Source organism: Clavelina lepadiformis, chromosome 1 (assembly GCF_947623445.1).
Source record: "Clavelina lepadiformis chromosome 1, kaClaLepa1.1, whole genome shotgun sequence".
NCBI classification, from domain to species: domain Eukaryota; kingdom Metazoa; phylum Chordata; class Ascidiacea; order Aplousobranchia; family Clavelinidae; genus Clavelina; species Clavelina lepadiformis.
The window spans coordinates 7,379,329-7,395,108 of record NC_135240.1 but is presented as its reverse complement, the minus strand read 5'-3'; the positions used below and the strand labels follow the sequence as shown (position 1 = coordinate 7,395,108).

General features: G+C 36.1%; 1 protein-coding gene across 1 annotated transcript; it reads left to right on the top strand.

Annotated features, from left to right (window-relative positions):
* The first annotated feature begins 6,471 nt into the window (after positions 1–6,471).
* Positions 6,472–15,632, top strand: LOC143445925 (protein argonaute-2-like). Its single transcript, XM_076945333.1, has 19 exons — positions 6,472–6,786; positions 8,341–8,539; positions 8,706–8,826; positions 9,547–9,728; positions 10,169–10,305; positions 10,383–10,528; positions 10,667–10,830; positions 11,080–11,215; positions 11,352–11,453; positions 11,572–11,640; positions 11,801–11,920; positions 12,161–12,288; positions 12,362–12,432; positions 12,524–12,683; positions 12,766–12,856; positions 13,025–13,219; positions 13,390–13,626; positions 13,796–13,995; positions 14,246–15,632. The coding sequence occupies exons 1-19, from the start codon at positions 6,597–6,599 to the stop codon at positions 14,361–14,363; spliced, it is 2,766 nt and encodes a 921-aa protein (XP_076801448.1). The 5' UTR covers positions 6,472–6,596; the 3' UTR covers positions 14,364–15,632.
* The last annotated feature ends 148 nt before the right edge of the window (positions 15,633–15,780 follow it).

Here is a 15,780-nt window from a genome sequence, read left to right as displayed (position 1 = left end):
TTATTTGGTTGATGCACATTAAATGTAGCGCTTGCAATATTTGATTTCTATGATTTGTTTCAAGTTTGAAAGACAAATTCCACATCACAAATGAATTGATTTATAAAAGCTTTGATAAATGCAAATTCAATAGTTTTTCAGACAAAGAAAGGCAAAAGTTCAAACGAAATACTTTTTTATCTAGAGTTCGACTTCACTATATTGTTGTTAAGTACAGCCTAACTTAATTTTAAAGCTATCAATTTTGTTTAATTGTAGATAAATTTAACTGTTACGGGAAGTAAAATATGTTTTCCGTATCCAAAGAGGACATTCTCATCGGACTTAGTTAAAACCGCACAGACTTTTAACTTTTACAAAAGTTTTGCGAATTTGCTTTCAAGCTTAAACTTCCTAGATGTCTTTGAGGTTCTGAGATCACCAAGCTCTTGTTATTTTAACAGTGAGTCCCCTAAAAATCAATGACGGCAATTGTCGATGAAAAATGATGCTTATGATCAATCACACATTCCCCAGCATACAGAAAGCCTTATTTTATTTATGAAAGAGATGTACCGTAACTAACACTAATCCAAACATATATTCACACGAATATCGACTGAATTTATTATTCACGAATTTGAATCTTACCGATTTGAAAAATGTCGTTTTTTTGTTTTCTGCTGGAGTAAGAAAACAATAAACAAAATATTAAAGTTTTCGGTTGTTAGGTAGACTGTAAAATTGGTGCAATGTTTTTAAAGTGTTTTGCAATTTTCATTTTCAGACAGGTTGCTCATCTCAGATCAGTTGAAATTCGCAATGAGGAAAAACATTTGTTATAATTTTTCAATGACTTGACAACTTTAACCATGATTACGTGGCTGGTTAGATATAGGTTACTTGGCATATAAGCGTGTAGGCCAATGGGCAAATATAGATTTAGATTTGGAGGAATATCAAGATGTGATATATTTATCGTTTTGGTACAAATACGAATCTTTACTAATTCGATGTGTTCAGAGCGAAACGAGAGCGATAACATTATGACCGACAATAATTTGTCAATAGGAGACTAAAATATTGTGATAAAACAAAGATAAAAGTAGGCTATAAGGTAAACCTATAAGGTACCTGTACCGAATAAGGCCCACCTAACACTTTTTTGAAAATAACTCAAGAACCATAAATGAGAATAGACTGAAAAATCGTATTGTATTAGTGAGGGTATATGACTACAACATATTAAAACCACAATACCTGACAACCCCCCAAAAAATTTTTATAAAGAAATTAAAAATTCCAAAAAATGGGCCTTATTAGGAGCATAGGCTCCTAATAAGGCCCACCAATTTTGTGAGTATTTTGATTCAAAACATAGTAATAGACAACATATAACATTATTAGAAATTTCACATTTTAAGTTGTACAAACATTCAAAAAGATTCCACTAGGCGCATCAAAGTAACTGCAACAATTTGCCAACTGATGACTGGAACCACTCTTGAAGTCTGGACATCAATTAGCCAAGCATCTTGTATGGGCCTTATTAGGCGCATGTGGCATCCACGAAAAAAATGTCACATTTTTATCATCAGAAAAATTTTAGCAAAAAAAAGTGCATTATCCTTTTCAATACTAAGTTGGTTTTTATATGAAAACTTCAGCCGGCTGACAACAGTTCATTTAACCGGCCAAATTCTCACTTACTTTTTTTCTAAATTAACAAAACCACCTTAACTGCAAAGATCAAATTTTTGTTGTGCTCTAGCGAATCGGTTGATCACGTGACAAGGATGAAATCTGGTAAACCATCATGAATTTATATTAGTTTTTATGTAGGGACAAAATCTTTTATTTATTTGCGCGGGTTTGCGAAATATGAGCAATGGGCCTTATTAGGGACCGGGCCTTATTCGGTACAGGTACCTTATAAATTAATGTGATCAGTGAACAAATACGTGTGTTTAAAACAAATTTTCGTAACAATAAGGCCTCTCTAGGTAGGCTATAGGCTATAACCTAAAACAGACTCGGCTTTTCTAGCAGTTACCAAAGCGTCGGTGACCAATGTGTAATGGCCTAGTTAAAACATATAGCTTAATTCGGGCAGAATAGTATAAGAAGGCTCAATTGCATGTCTTGGGGTTTTCCAAGTAGTGAGATATTACTAGATATTACTGAGATAGTTGTGAGTTATGAGATATTAGTTATGAGTTGACAAATAGATTAGAAATATCTATTTGTAACGAACCTAAACTCAAATCCAGACTTGATTCAAATTGAAATAATTGACCATGTCGATTAGTCTACTAGTGACTCTTTGACTGCACTTAAATAATAAACTACTGTACAAAATTTTTACAAGAGAGAAAGCGTAAATGATTTAAGGAATAAACAAAATACGACTAAGACGGAATGCACACACAAGTTGTCTGGACCATAACACTGAAAACTTCAATAATATGTCTACCAGATATCTTTTATTTACGTCGCCTTTTCCGTTTTAGGCTATATTATTACAGTGTTTGCACCATTTTTCGCTACTCACAGTTAACGGCAAAAAATAAAACGATACGATACATGCTTGTTGAATTTGCTTCATTGCGAACTTAAAATGTTGTAATGTAACCTAACAATTAGCCTAGGCCTATGCCACCATATTATGCCATCACATATTATGCTTGAATTGAACCGAGTATGCTTTAGGTTAGGTAATACATTAGCAAAGCGTCGAAACACAGTATTATGCGTTTTCATATGAAAATAGCATAAAAATTTTTGCCGATACGTACGAAATTATGCGTAACCATTTATTTGCGTAAGTAGGGTATAGGAATTAGCAAATTCTATAATCTACAGCCTCACCTACAGCCACATTGACTCTTCTATTTCTAATTGAAAGACGTAATTTAAGTCTTAACAAACGTTCAGCGTGCCATTTCCCTTCTAGGTTGTTCTGTCTTTAAGCTCGTTTAAAGCCATGTTTTAAAACGTTGTTATTTCGAATCCTTACGTCATACATTACCATTATTAGGTCACGCCAAAGCGCGTGATATTTTGCTTTTCATGATAAAACAGTCTGCTTTGAGGCTATTAGTAAAGCTTTGTGGTATCAACGTTCGTTATTTTCAGTTTGTGTAGGTAACGGATGGTGTGGTTTTAAGGTAGGAGGTTGTGATAGTGGAAGTGTTATATGATTAGTGATCAAGACACGTTATTGAAGTTTGTATTTTAACTTTGCTCTAAGGATATACCGTGGGCCACAAAACTAAATAGTTGGCGTTTCGCTGTAGACGGAGGCTGTTGTTTTAGCCTGCTTTTTTAGTTTGTTAACGTAACTGTTTTTGTACCGGTAATACTGTAAAATAGTCTACAGTAACGTGTTCATAGATTACTAATTTTTGAACTTAAGAAGCATTCAGACAAATACCGTTTAAAATTCTATTGTAGGCCATTAATTAACTTGTTTGTACCATATTTCAAATAAAAGCATGGTATCATCGTCAACTGTCTAAATTCTGACAAATTTCATTAATAATTGTAAATAATGCTGTAAATATTATTTTTCCAATACATTTTTTATAATTTAAACATTAATGGTCTTAATTTAGTATACAGTGATGGTTTGTTGGTTTAATTGTGGTCACACTCTGTATGCGGCCATCTGACACTGTTGGAAGATATAGAGGACATGTTCCCTAACATACGTGGTTTTAATGTTAGGGAACATGTCCGCTACATCTTCCATCAGTGTAGTTATTTCGTTGTTTGTGTTATTTTGGCCTAAAATTCATTAAACTTAGGAATTATTTTATGGGTTTGGTGGCCATGCTAACCTACCATCTTATAGCACAATTGTATTATTGGTACCTTGCAGGTTTTAAGCCCTTGGGATTTTTTAATTTTTCCTGCTCGTTAACTATATTTATTAACATGTGTTTTATTGTGCTATAACTACAAAGGTTACCATCCTAACTTTTGCTCCGCACAATTAATGGTGAAAAACCAAAAATACAATACAATAGTTTGCATCAAAATTGTACAAAAACCACACAAATTACAGAAAAAATGTCGTACCGCATCACCTCAGGTTAACTCCAAATCCCATTTAAAACTCAACGAAAAATTTCTCATTTTTTGGTCAAATTTTTTTTGCTTCTTTTTACTTCATAAACTCCTGAAAGCTTTGGTGACAAATTTTCACTACTTTTCAAGATATTTTTATTTTATTTCAACCTGCTCAGTGTTTCAGCAAAGCCTTGGTATGCAGACATACTCTCACCATGCAAAGCCAAAAGCTGAGGCAGTCACTGCAAGTTACATAAGATCTAGCCTTGTCCTACATTCGCTTTCATCTTAAGTTACATAAAGAAGCTTTTTAAAAGAATTTTCAATTAGAAGATTTTTCGTATTCAAGAAGTGTTTAATATTCTCTTGTTGTTAAACAACATCATTTAAAGGCGATAAGCAAATCAGAAAAAGGTTGCAATGTATCTCCATTTAATAGTCCATTTCCTATAATTTATTTATGTTTTCCGTTATTTAATGCTGATTAGTTTGTTGTAATTCCGTAATTGCTTTATCATTAAAACTTTACCAGCAGTCGTCTAAATCGACTTTCACAATGTAAATACATGAAAATGCAAATCTGTAATGTAGAATAAATTCTCAAGAAATCTGTGGAAAAAATTTTCATTCTGACCCGTTCAAAGGGTTTCTATTGGCATTTGAAAACGAAGGTGTTCAAAATGACCGCAAACCTGTTGACTAACCCTATCTAAAAAACTGTCTGGAAAGTATGGCAGTTTTTGACGGTTAACGTGTGTGCAAAGATGCAGATTTTGGAATGATTACGTGTTTATTTTAATTTGGAGTTTTTCTTTATTATAAATCGGCATAAAGATAACACAGTTTGGCATACAGGTGCCACCCTTTTCACTATGGTAAAAAAGTAGTATGTATGTAACTAGTTTATTGTTTAAAGCAGCTATGTCTAACCAAAATGCCTTAGTGGACCAAACATTACGTCACTAGTTCAATTCGGGCCACACAATGCCACCGTGAGTCACTAACCACACAAAAAAAGTACTGAAAACATGCACAATAACAGACATTATGACGCTTAAGTAATTTATACATGAATAAAGTAATATAATCAATGGCTAACTTTCATACACTTTCACACTTTACATATTATATAACGATACCAACACCAGGGCCGCACATAACATTGAAAAGGGCTGCATGCGGCTGCGGGATGGACATAGCTGGTCTAAAGTTATGCTCTTTTTCTTTTAACTTCGTACAAGGTATTTCAAATGCTTGTAATAATGTTAAAGGCGATAGATAATTTGAAATTATATTTTAAATCCATTATAATTACAGCATCAACACAGACTACTCCACAAATACAAGGAACTTGCCATAAAAATTTGTACACAAGGCGAAGAATCCTTTTTCTCTTAAAAATATTAAATGCTGCCTACCATAATCTTAAAAACTTTCTGGCAAAAGCGCCCTTCAGTGTTTATGGTAATAAGAATTTGTCTGAAGTTAGCACGAACGATGGTATCGTACCATCAGACTGTAGGGCAGTAGATTTTTCACAATTTAGAGAATTTCGCTGCCATTGAGAGAGATTCAAAGCACTGAAGAATAAAAGCTAGGCAACCATCTTTCTTCACTGTGTAAAGAAATTCTTTTGTTACTCACCTGAACGAAATTTTTGCAATCCGATGCCTAGAACGCTTGCAATTTAAATAAGAATCGAAATGGGGTGACAATTTTCGTAGTTAAGTACAGGCAATCGAAAAAATCTTGCCCCTTAAACTTCAACTCAGAAAGGGTCTATTCTGTGCCAGAAAAATGGCGCCTAAGCCAACTTTCTGTGTCAGAGGAATCTGGTACGTCATACAGTACGTATTTTTCAGTAAATTTTGAAATCTGTTGTTTTGTACACCACAGATAATTGGATCTTGTTATTTATGAGTTATCCAGAGTACAATAATTTATTCAAAATTCTCACCATCCAACATAAGTTTTAGAGGAATGGATAACCTCATTGATCTTTAATTTTTATCTATTTGTTAATGCTTGTAGCTTGGTTAATGCTTACAGGCAATCTAGCTCATGCAGTGCAAGGGCATGATTTAGAAGTATATACTTCAATATGGTTGCCATTGCTACATTCTGACAGTTTGTTCATCCCATTCTGAGTTGAGAAGGAGGTTTAACTCAGAGTTTCTTTCCCAGGTGCCCCAATTATCACTGCATTGGATTTGGATCACACATACCTCAACAAAAAACTTCTGAAGTTTAAGTTTATGAATTTGTTTTCTTCTTTTACTTCTTTTTACCTGAATTTGTCTTTATTTGGAGAAAAAATGACAAGCAGAATAAAAACTTCTGAAATTGGTGAATTTTTTAAAATAGTAGCATTGAGGACGTCAAACTGATGTTAAGTCACAAACAAAATGCCAAAAATTTAATAAACATAGCATTATTTTTCAGGAATAAGCTAAAGTGTGTTTTTTATTTTGTAATTTTAATCTAAATTACTGCATTGCCGCTGACGGTCGCTCCGCCAGTGCCTTGCCCCATCATCACTGCCTTGTATGAAGGATACAGTGGAAAAAAACTTTGCCAGTCTGATGTATCCCCAACCCTCAGGGCAGGGCCAGCCCATTATGCCCCAGTACTCCCTGGGTGCTGCCCCGCAACCACAGCCAATAACTCCTCAAGTGCCATCTGTTGGGGTTACCTTGCAACCTCCAACACAGACCATGATTCCTCCAAATGGTCGACGTAAGTAGAGCTGTCAAACAATTTTCATTTATAATTTTGAAGCTATGCTAACAAAGTTAATAAGTGTGCTTTAAAACATTTGATTTCAAATACTGTATTCATAACAATTCATTACTTTTTACTGTATATAGGTAGAATAAATTAGCCTGTGTTAGAAAGATTTCTGGTTGTATATTCATTCAATACCTTTCTAATTCTCTGAGTGGATGCCCCTGGGCAGTTGATAGCCGTACAGTTGATTCAAAGGATTTATATAATACCTTTTTAATTATTTGAGTGGATGCCCCTGGGCAATTGGTAGCAATTCATTTGATTCAAAGGATTTATATTTAATTGATAGCAACTAACATTTTGTGCAGTACGTCAAAACTTTAGTTTTTACTTCTAATAACTATTTTACCTTTTTAAAACCTTTTTGTGTGAGCAATAATTAGGCTACCACTTGATATAACAAAACTAGTTACCGGAAATACTGTTTGCTGTCTAATTATAACATACCTGTATGGGGTATAAGGCTTAAACTATAGCCTAACCTTAATATGCTGACAGAAACTCTACACCAATTATACCCTAAAGGTACATCTAAGTCCTTATCTCTTCTCTTTATTGTGAGTAACATCTTCTATAAAGATTTGCATTAATTTAATTTCTTCATGCTCTGCATATATCATAGTATTGGCACAGAGAAAACAAAAACAATGAATCTGTGCCCTGAAGCACAGTTTAAAGTGATTATCCTGAAAAGACAATGGACGCCCACTGGTCATCTAAAATTGAACTAATCAATGTCTACTGGGCATCCACTCTCCTTTGAGAATTAATCTATTTTTATTACCACAGAAACCTGGTTTGCATGACTGATTCCAGGCAATGCCATTGTTTTAGCTTCACTCTGTCCCAGATCATTCTATCTGCCCATGGTGAAGAAATTATAATAATGCAAAGTCTTTATAGAGAATGAAACTCGCAATTGGCAGCTTTCCTATAACCTTAGAGAGCAAGTAAAAATTGCTCTGTTGTGACTGTTGTATAGAGCTTAACATATATAACCTCTACTTACATACAGCCTGATACAAGTTTGTTACAGTCAGTCAGTAAACTGTGATAATTATTATCTAATTTTCATATAGCAGCTGCTAGTATGAGATAGTGTAAAAGCCATAAATTGAAAAAGCTGAAGTTTATTTAAGTTTTAACCTATATCACAAAACATTAGTTGGTAAAAATTGAATCTAAATCTTTGCATTATGACGATGTATGTCAAATGTTACAGAACCATTTCCAAAAATAGAAAATGAATAAGGATACTCAAGAATATGCTTTTTTGCAAAACTTAGCTCAATAAACCATTTCACTTGTTAGCTTTCATTGTTGCTATGCTATGCTATGTTAGCTCTGTAGGCTAATCCACAAGCTATTTTGAGTTGTCAAATTTAAGCATCCAATGTTTTTAAAGTCCTTGGATGCCTAGGCGCATCTATTACAAAAGTTAGAGTATTCACACTGTTATGTGCGAACAAACTGTAAACATAATATTCTTTCACCTATTCTTAGCACTGATGGATCCACGCTTTCCTTTGGCTGCCCCTGCTCGGGATTTAGATTTCCATCCTCCCCCAAGGCCCAACACTGGCCAACTAGGAAAACCTATTTGGTTAAAAGCAAACTATTTCAAAGTAACCATTCCCAATGGAGACATTCATCATTATGACATAGATATTAAACCAGACAAGTGCCCAAGAAGAGTCAACCGGTAAATCACTTGTGTTGGTCCTGCTGTGTAACATAGTCCTTAAAGTAATTTTATTATAAGTAAATTATGCTGTTTATATACATGTTGTGCAAAATTATTGACATTTCATTCTTTTCCATTTGCAGTTATTTTGTATAGACTTCAGTATAAAATTTTGGTTTCACAGGGAAATCATCAACACAATGGTTGAGAACTTCCGATCTGCCATATTTCAAGATCGCAAGCCTGTGTTCGATGGGAGGAAGAATCTTTACACAGCACAGCCACTGCCCATAGACAAGCAGAAGGTGTGTGAGGCATTTCAAAGTTTTGTTATGAAGAAGTGAACAGTTATCCAGAGCTTGACCATGTCTCTGGAAAAACAAAGAAATAATTAATGAAAACACTACAGCAAAATGAATACACGATTAAGTATAGCAGTAGGCCCGTCCTGTTAAAACTTTGCATTACAGCAAGGTACTATAATCTTTTAGGCTACACTAAATCTAATCTAATATACTAAAACATAATTAGATTCTATATTTAGATTGTAGTGGATTAATTCCTAAGTGTTTTATTTGTTATTCGTTAGTTTGTAAGTGTTACCAAGGTATAAAACGTAGATCATGTATTACAGTTTCACAATAGATATATACGACCGCAAGTCGATATTGCTCAATGATTCATCTTAAGTCTACACACCTTTCCCAGTAAACAAAATTGAGTGTGAAAGAGGATTTTGTCATGACTAGTTTGTACGTGATCGAGGCATGTTTAAAACTGCCCTCTGTGTTTTTCCTACACTGGTCTCACTTGTTTCATGTTTTATTGTTTGACTCTGATTTGAAGCTTGGCCCATAGTTACATTCCCATGACAAAACTTGCCAGCTAGCACATGTTTGATAATTGTTTCCAGCAACGTTGTTACTTACGACCCCACATATTATCAGACCACTGTTCCAATTTATCTGATCACCAAAATCCTAATTTCATTTCGCTTACATTGTTACATATTCATTGGTTTTTAGCTTGAGGTGGAAGTAACTCTACCCGGGGAAGGCCGTGATCGAACTTTTACTGTTGCCATTAAATGGGTGTCTCGGGTGTCTTTGTATTCGCTTAAATTAGCTCTGGAGGGAAAAATGCATGGAATACCATTTGAAACTGTGCAAGCGCTTGATGTTGTGATGAGGCATCTGCCATCAATGAGGTTTGTTTTATTGTTTTCCGTTACATACTGCTATTAATTCTGTCACTGTTACACAATTGAAGCTTGATAACTCAGGGCTTAGGAGACCAATTGAATCACTTTTTTCTAACCAAAACAAAACACTTAAGCACAAAGCGCTATAATACACGTTTAACAAAATTTAGAGTTAAATAAAATTGTTTGTAACATAGGTATTGATTCTAGAACCCTACTTTAATTACAGTGGCAAAATAATCTGAACCTTACAATAGGAACAATCAAAATCATCCTAAAATTGGAATTATCATGAAAATGTTATCTTTGTAGTGCTTTATTTTTCATAGTGATAAAGGTATTACATATGCTGTCTCGTCAGTGCAAGCTGTGCAAAAATGCTTGGGTCTAGTCACACAAGCCACTGCTACAAATGTTGTGATTGGGATTTATAACTTTTTAAACAGATATACACCCGTTGGAAGATCTTTCTTTTCTGCACCTGAGGGTTACACTCCTCCACTAGGTGGTGGACGAGAGGTGTGGTTTGGTTTTCACCAGTCAATGAGACCGTCGCAATGGAAGATGATGCTTAATATTGATGGTGCTTAATTTTCTTTGCGTTGTTGGCTTTGTAAAGTTAAAAAGTGTTCTTAATTCATAAAAATCTGATTTTTACAGTGTCTGCAACTGCCTTCTATCGAGCACAATCCTGTGTACAGTTTTTATGTGATGTACTCGAATTAAGAGTAGATGATTTAAGAATGATTCGTGGACTCACTGATTCCCAAAGGGTCAAATTTACCAAAGAAATTAGAGGCCTAAAGGTGAAAGAAGGCTTTAATATACTTACTCCAGCAATTTTGTTAAGTTTTCCTTGACTTATTATAACTTAGTTAATTTGTAAGTGTTTGATTGTCCTGCTTAAAAATCTGGTGGTTACACTAACTTTTTGTCTCATTTAGGTTGAAATTACACACTGTGGAACTATGCGACGAAAATACCGAGTTTGTAATGTAACTCGTCGTGCAGCAACATCACAAACATTTCCGTTACACTTAGAATCCGGCCAGACAGTGGAATGCTCTGTTGCAAGATACTTTCAAGAGAAGCACAGCAAAACATTGCAGTGAGTCATAATCAAGTGTTAAACATTGCCAAGAAAGCTTGTTGAAAAGTGGTTTTGAGGTCACTTGTGGTTGATTATGACATTATCAACTTTCCAACGTACAGATAGGACGTGACCTTCAACTTGTTTACGATCTTCTTAGCACTGATCAATATAAATGAATCACGTGCTGAGTTGTAACCATAACTCACCATGCTATTATATGGAAAGTTAAGATTATATGCACTTAACTGTTTTCCCTGCATCCAGGTTTCCATTTCTACCATGCTTACAAGTAGGCCAGGAACAGAAGCATACTTACCTCCCCATTGAGGTTTGTAACATTGTTCAGGGACAGAGATGCATCAAGAAGCTCACTGACAGTCAAACCTCAACCATGATTAAGGTACTTGAGCATTATGATAAATCCATATTTTCTTGTGAAGTACAATGTAGCTGCTTATTGAATGTGGTTAGAAATCCAATATCAAGTTGGAATATCGTTCCATTTAGTATTAAGCTCTTTTGTTATCTAATAAAAGGCAACTGCTCGTTCGGCACCTGACAGAGAAAAGGAGATCGCCACCCTGGTACGGAAAGCGCAGTTCAACAATGATCCATATGTGAAGGAATTTGGCATCCAGGTTAATCACATTCTTTCAATAGAAACTTAAAAAAATATTTTAGACTTTTGACGATAAAGCATGTTTGTGTAAATTTAATGACATCTTTCAATCTTTGAAACATGGAAATGTGATTTAGGTTATCGATGAAATGACTGAGGTCAGAGGTCGTGTGCTTCCACCTCCCAAGATACAATATGGAGGAGACGTAAGTGAATACAACAATGTTATTTGTGAAATCGGATGTTTATACAGTTAAAACATTGGATGCTGTGATTTGAAAATGAACATGGATATGATCAGAGTATTAAGGCTTTAAAAATGACAAGAACTCACTTGAATACGCACATCGGACATATTTTTAACAGACTCGAATGCAAGCAACACCCAACCAGGGTGTCTGGGACATGCGTGGGAAACAGTTTCACTCCGGAATTAGCATCGATGTTTGGGCGATCGCGTGCTTTGCACATCAGAGAATGTGTTCGGTGAGTGTTATCATTTGTGTTACTAATTTCTAACAAAGATATGTAGCGCACAAGTAGTTAGTAAATTGCAATGTTAGTTAACAGCTAGGGTGTAGTACAGACAGACAGCATGATGCGGTAGAAATACTGGTCCATGAAAAAATTTAAAGCTAAACTTCTTGACATACATTCTTTTATCCTGGGCTCCACAGAAAAATTTGCAACTGTATATTTACTGTCATTTCCGTATGATTTCCACAGGATCAACATTTAAGAGGTTTTATTAAAAGTCTTCAGCGCATCTCCGAAGATGCTGGCATGCCCATAAGGGGAACGCCGGTGTTTTGTAAATATGCTCAGGGCTCTGAGCATGTGGAACCTTTATTTAGGTGAGTTACATCTTGGAGCTACCTGTGTTTTCAGTTAAGGTGGCGTTGGTACTTATTTTACTTTGTTTTGCAGACATTTGTGTGATGAATTTCGTGCCTTGCAATTGATAGTTGTCATTTTACCAGGCAAAACTCCAGTTTATGGTAAGCTGCAGGAGACTAATCTTAAGTAAATTCGTTTATTAATATTTTCTATGTTTCCGAGAAATAACCATAAAACCTTTTGATTTTTTAGCTGAAGTGAAGCGAGTCGGCGATACTCTTCTCGGTATCGCCACCCAGTGTGTGCAGGTGAAGAATGTTGTGAAAACTTCGCCGCAAACCTTATCCAACTTGTGCCTGAAGATCAACGTTAAGCTTGGCGGTGTCAATAACATTCTGGTGCCATCATTGAGGTTCGTGCAACACGACTTCTTTGTTCTCATTTTATGCTAAAGTTTTCACCACAACAGTAGTTACTCACATTTGTCTCTATAGACCTAAAATCTTCAATGATCCTGTGATATTTTTTGGTGCTGACGTCACGCATCCTCCTGCTGGTGACATGAGAAAGCCCTCCATTGCTGCAGTAAGTAATTGACGGATGGTCAATGTGCGTTATCACAATCCTTAGTTGATTTTTATGGTGTATTTCTTCCATACGACAGTATCATAGATTTGTAAGATTTTGCCAGCGTTAATTCAGTGCCAGCATCCAGTTCGGTTACTCCTCTTACTGTATTTTCCAACTGTACAGGTTGTTGCCAGCATGGATGCCCACCCATCGCGATACAGCGCAACTGTGCGTGTCCAGCAACACCGTGAAGAGATTATACGTGACCTTGCCATCATGGTTCGTGATCTCATGATTGAGTTCTACAAGGCAACACACTACAAGCCTGTACGTGTCATCATGTACAGAGATGGTGTCTCTGAGGGCCAGTTCCAACAGGTAAAAGCAGATTTTCATTCGTTTATTTCATTAACTTTTTACTCAATCAGTTTTCTATGGCATGACTTCAATAAGCAATTAATAATTTGTGCAAAGCATGTGCAATGATGCATGTGAAACATACGCAATTTGTTTAATGTCGTGATGTTTTTGGAATATGTTCGTATCAGGTATTATCGACGGAACTACGCGCAATTCGTGAAGCTTGCACGATGCTTGAAGTTGGCTACCAGCCAGGTATCACTTTCATCGTGGTACAGAAGCGCCATCACACCAGACTCTTCTGTCGAAACCATGAGGACAGGAGTGGAAAGAGCGGTAACATTCCTGCTGGCACCACTGTCGACATTGGAATCTGTCATCCTACCGAATTTGACTTCTACCTTTGCAGCCATGCTGGCATACAGGTCTGTTAGTTACAGCATGTCACCTTCCACTGTACATCCGTTAAGCTTTACAAAGCTATCGCAAAGTATACAAGACTAGTCAATAGGCATATATAAGCAACATAGTGTTATTAGCCCATAGGCACTTGAGTCAGGTCTAGGTATTCATCAAAGTTTTTATATTCAACAGGGCACATCAAGACCATCCCATTACCATGTGCTATGGGATGACAACAATTTCATGGCCGATGATCTCCAAATTCTCACGTATCAGCTTTGTCATACGTACGTGAGATGCACGCGCTCCGTCTCTATCCCTGCTCCTGCTTACTATGCCCACTTGGTGGCGTTTAGAGCTCGATATCATCTTGTTGACAAAGACCATGACAGGTAAGCTTCAACTTAATATACTTGGTACTTACGGTCTATATAATCAAATTCCAATTCAACTTGTGAAATCAAATTCCTACTCTAGCCATCATATGACGCTACCAGAAATCTTTTAAAAAGCCTGAATACTTTGATTGTGAATGTGTGGCATCACTATAAGTAACAGATGAATGTTTTCTAACATATTGTTGCTAACAAACTGATATTGCAGTATATTCGGTGACCTAACTAAGTATGTTCTGATCCACAGTGGTGAGGGATCTCTACAGAGTGGTCATACTCAGCACGACCAAGACGCTCAACTTCAAGCAATGTCCAAAGCTGTCGTGGTGCATCAGAACACAGTCAGGAACATGTATTTCGCCTGAGCTCACCTGCAGTCGGAGACTATGTTTCATTTTTAGGAGAAATCATGTTGTAGTTATCTGCTCGCTCAGTGTGTGGTTTTAACAGCTAGTTATTTTGTCATATTGCATGCGACCTTGTGCGCAAAGCATAGTACTGGCTGCTGCTTGTTTGACAAACTATCCCTTATCAATATGTACATAGTCAATATTCAGTACGGCGTGCGTTTTATTATGCAAATACGTTATCCCACGACCAGCCTGTGAGAGACACTCTTTAAATGGACAATGCCTTTTTCGTAATACCACCTTCTTGGTACATTTTAGCTCTTAGCTTTTTGCAGCGTAACAATTTTCTTTTTTTTTTGCTAAATCAATCTGATATCTATTGCACCTGGCACCAACCACAAGTCTATCTCAACTTACTTATTGTGGCAAGATTGTGAATGTTTTTATGCTCCTATTAATGTAACCCTTGTATAATGAAATGACCTTATGCAGTTGTACATTATGCGTTCATACTAGTGATGTATATAGCATTTTGTGAAGTGTTTGTATGTCGGAGAAACCCAAAGCCGTTAAACTTGAGTATGACAATTATTTTTACGTCGCATTGCTTTGCCTGCTCTAGTGTGACACACGATAACAAGCTTGTTGCTCGCACAAGTGAACATAAAATTACTGTTAACTTGGACACCACTTTTACTGACATTAGCGATTTTGATGCATTGGTTATCATGTAACTTGATAAGATTTAGTGACGTAGATAAAGGTTTTCAGCCTGTGTTAAACTTGGTTGTTGCACTCATTTTATAGCTCGCTAGGTGTACGCATGTATAAAACGCATCAGTTGTCTAATTGACAGCGTAGCCCTGTATTATCAGCAGCCGCCAATTTGATTGACAGCATATTGTTGTAGGCAATTTTTCAATTTACACCTGAGCGTGGTTTTTACCGATCATAACCTGATTGAATTGTAATAAATTTGTAAATACCGACAGGTTGCGTTATATGTACATATATACCACAGCGTATGAATGGTGTAGTTACCGCGTATCGAGAAATGTGCACACTGGTGTGATTGTGTTGTCCCGTGTTTTGGTCGCCAACTTGTAGCGAGGGCGTTGCCAGACAAAAGATTTTTTCTATAGCAACCAGTAATAACTCACGAGGTTGCTCCGCTGCGATGTACTCAGTTTATCGCGGACTTTTTTCTGGCGACAATCAACCCCTAAGTAGAATTGTATTTGGTCGTTATGTCATTGCATGTAAATAAAATGCTTGTAGATTGCACTATGTCGTATTATTACAAAAGGTACTTTGAATATACAATACTTTGAAGGCATGTATGGTTTTCTGGACCAGATATGTATTGAAAGCGCGTAAGAAATCACTAGTTCCCTGTCTCGGCAAGTGCAACACTGCTTCATTATACAGGTGT

What these genes read in the sequence shown, in the direction of transcription:
- LOC143445925 (XM_076945333.1), top strand. Translation starts at nt 6,597, where the DNA reads ATGAAGGATACAGTGGAAAAAAACTTTGCCAGTCTGATGTATCCCCAA. An exon ending in AAGCACAGCAAAACATTGCA is followed by an intron (nt 10,831 to 11,079) that starts GTGAGTCATAAT and finishes CCCTGCATCCAG; the next exon opens with GTTTCCATTTCTACCATGCT. An exon ending in AGATACAATATGGAGGAGAC is followed by an intron (nt 11,641 to 11,800) that starts GTAAGTGAATAC and finishes TATTTTTAACAG; the next exon opens with ACTCGAATGCAAGCAACACC.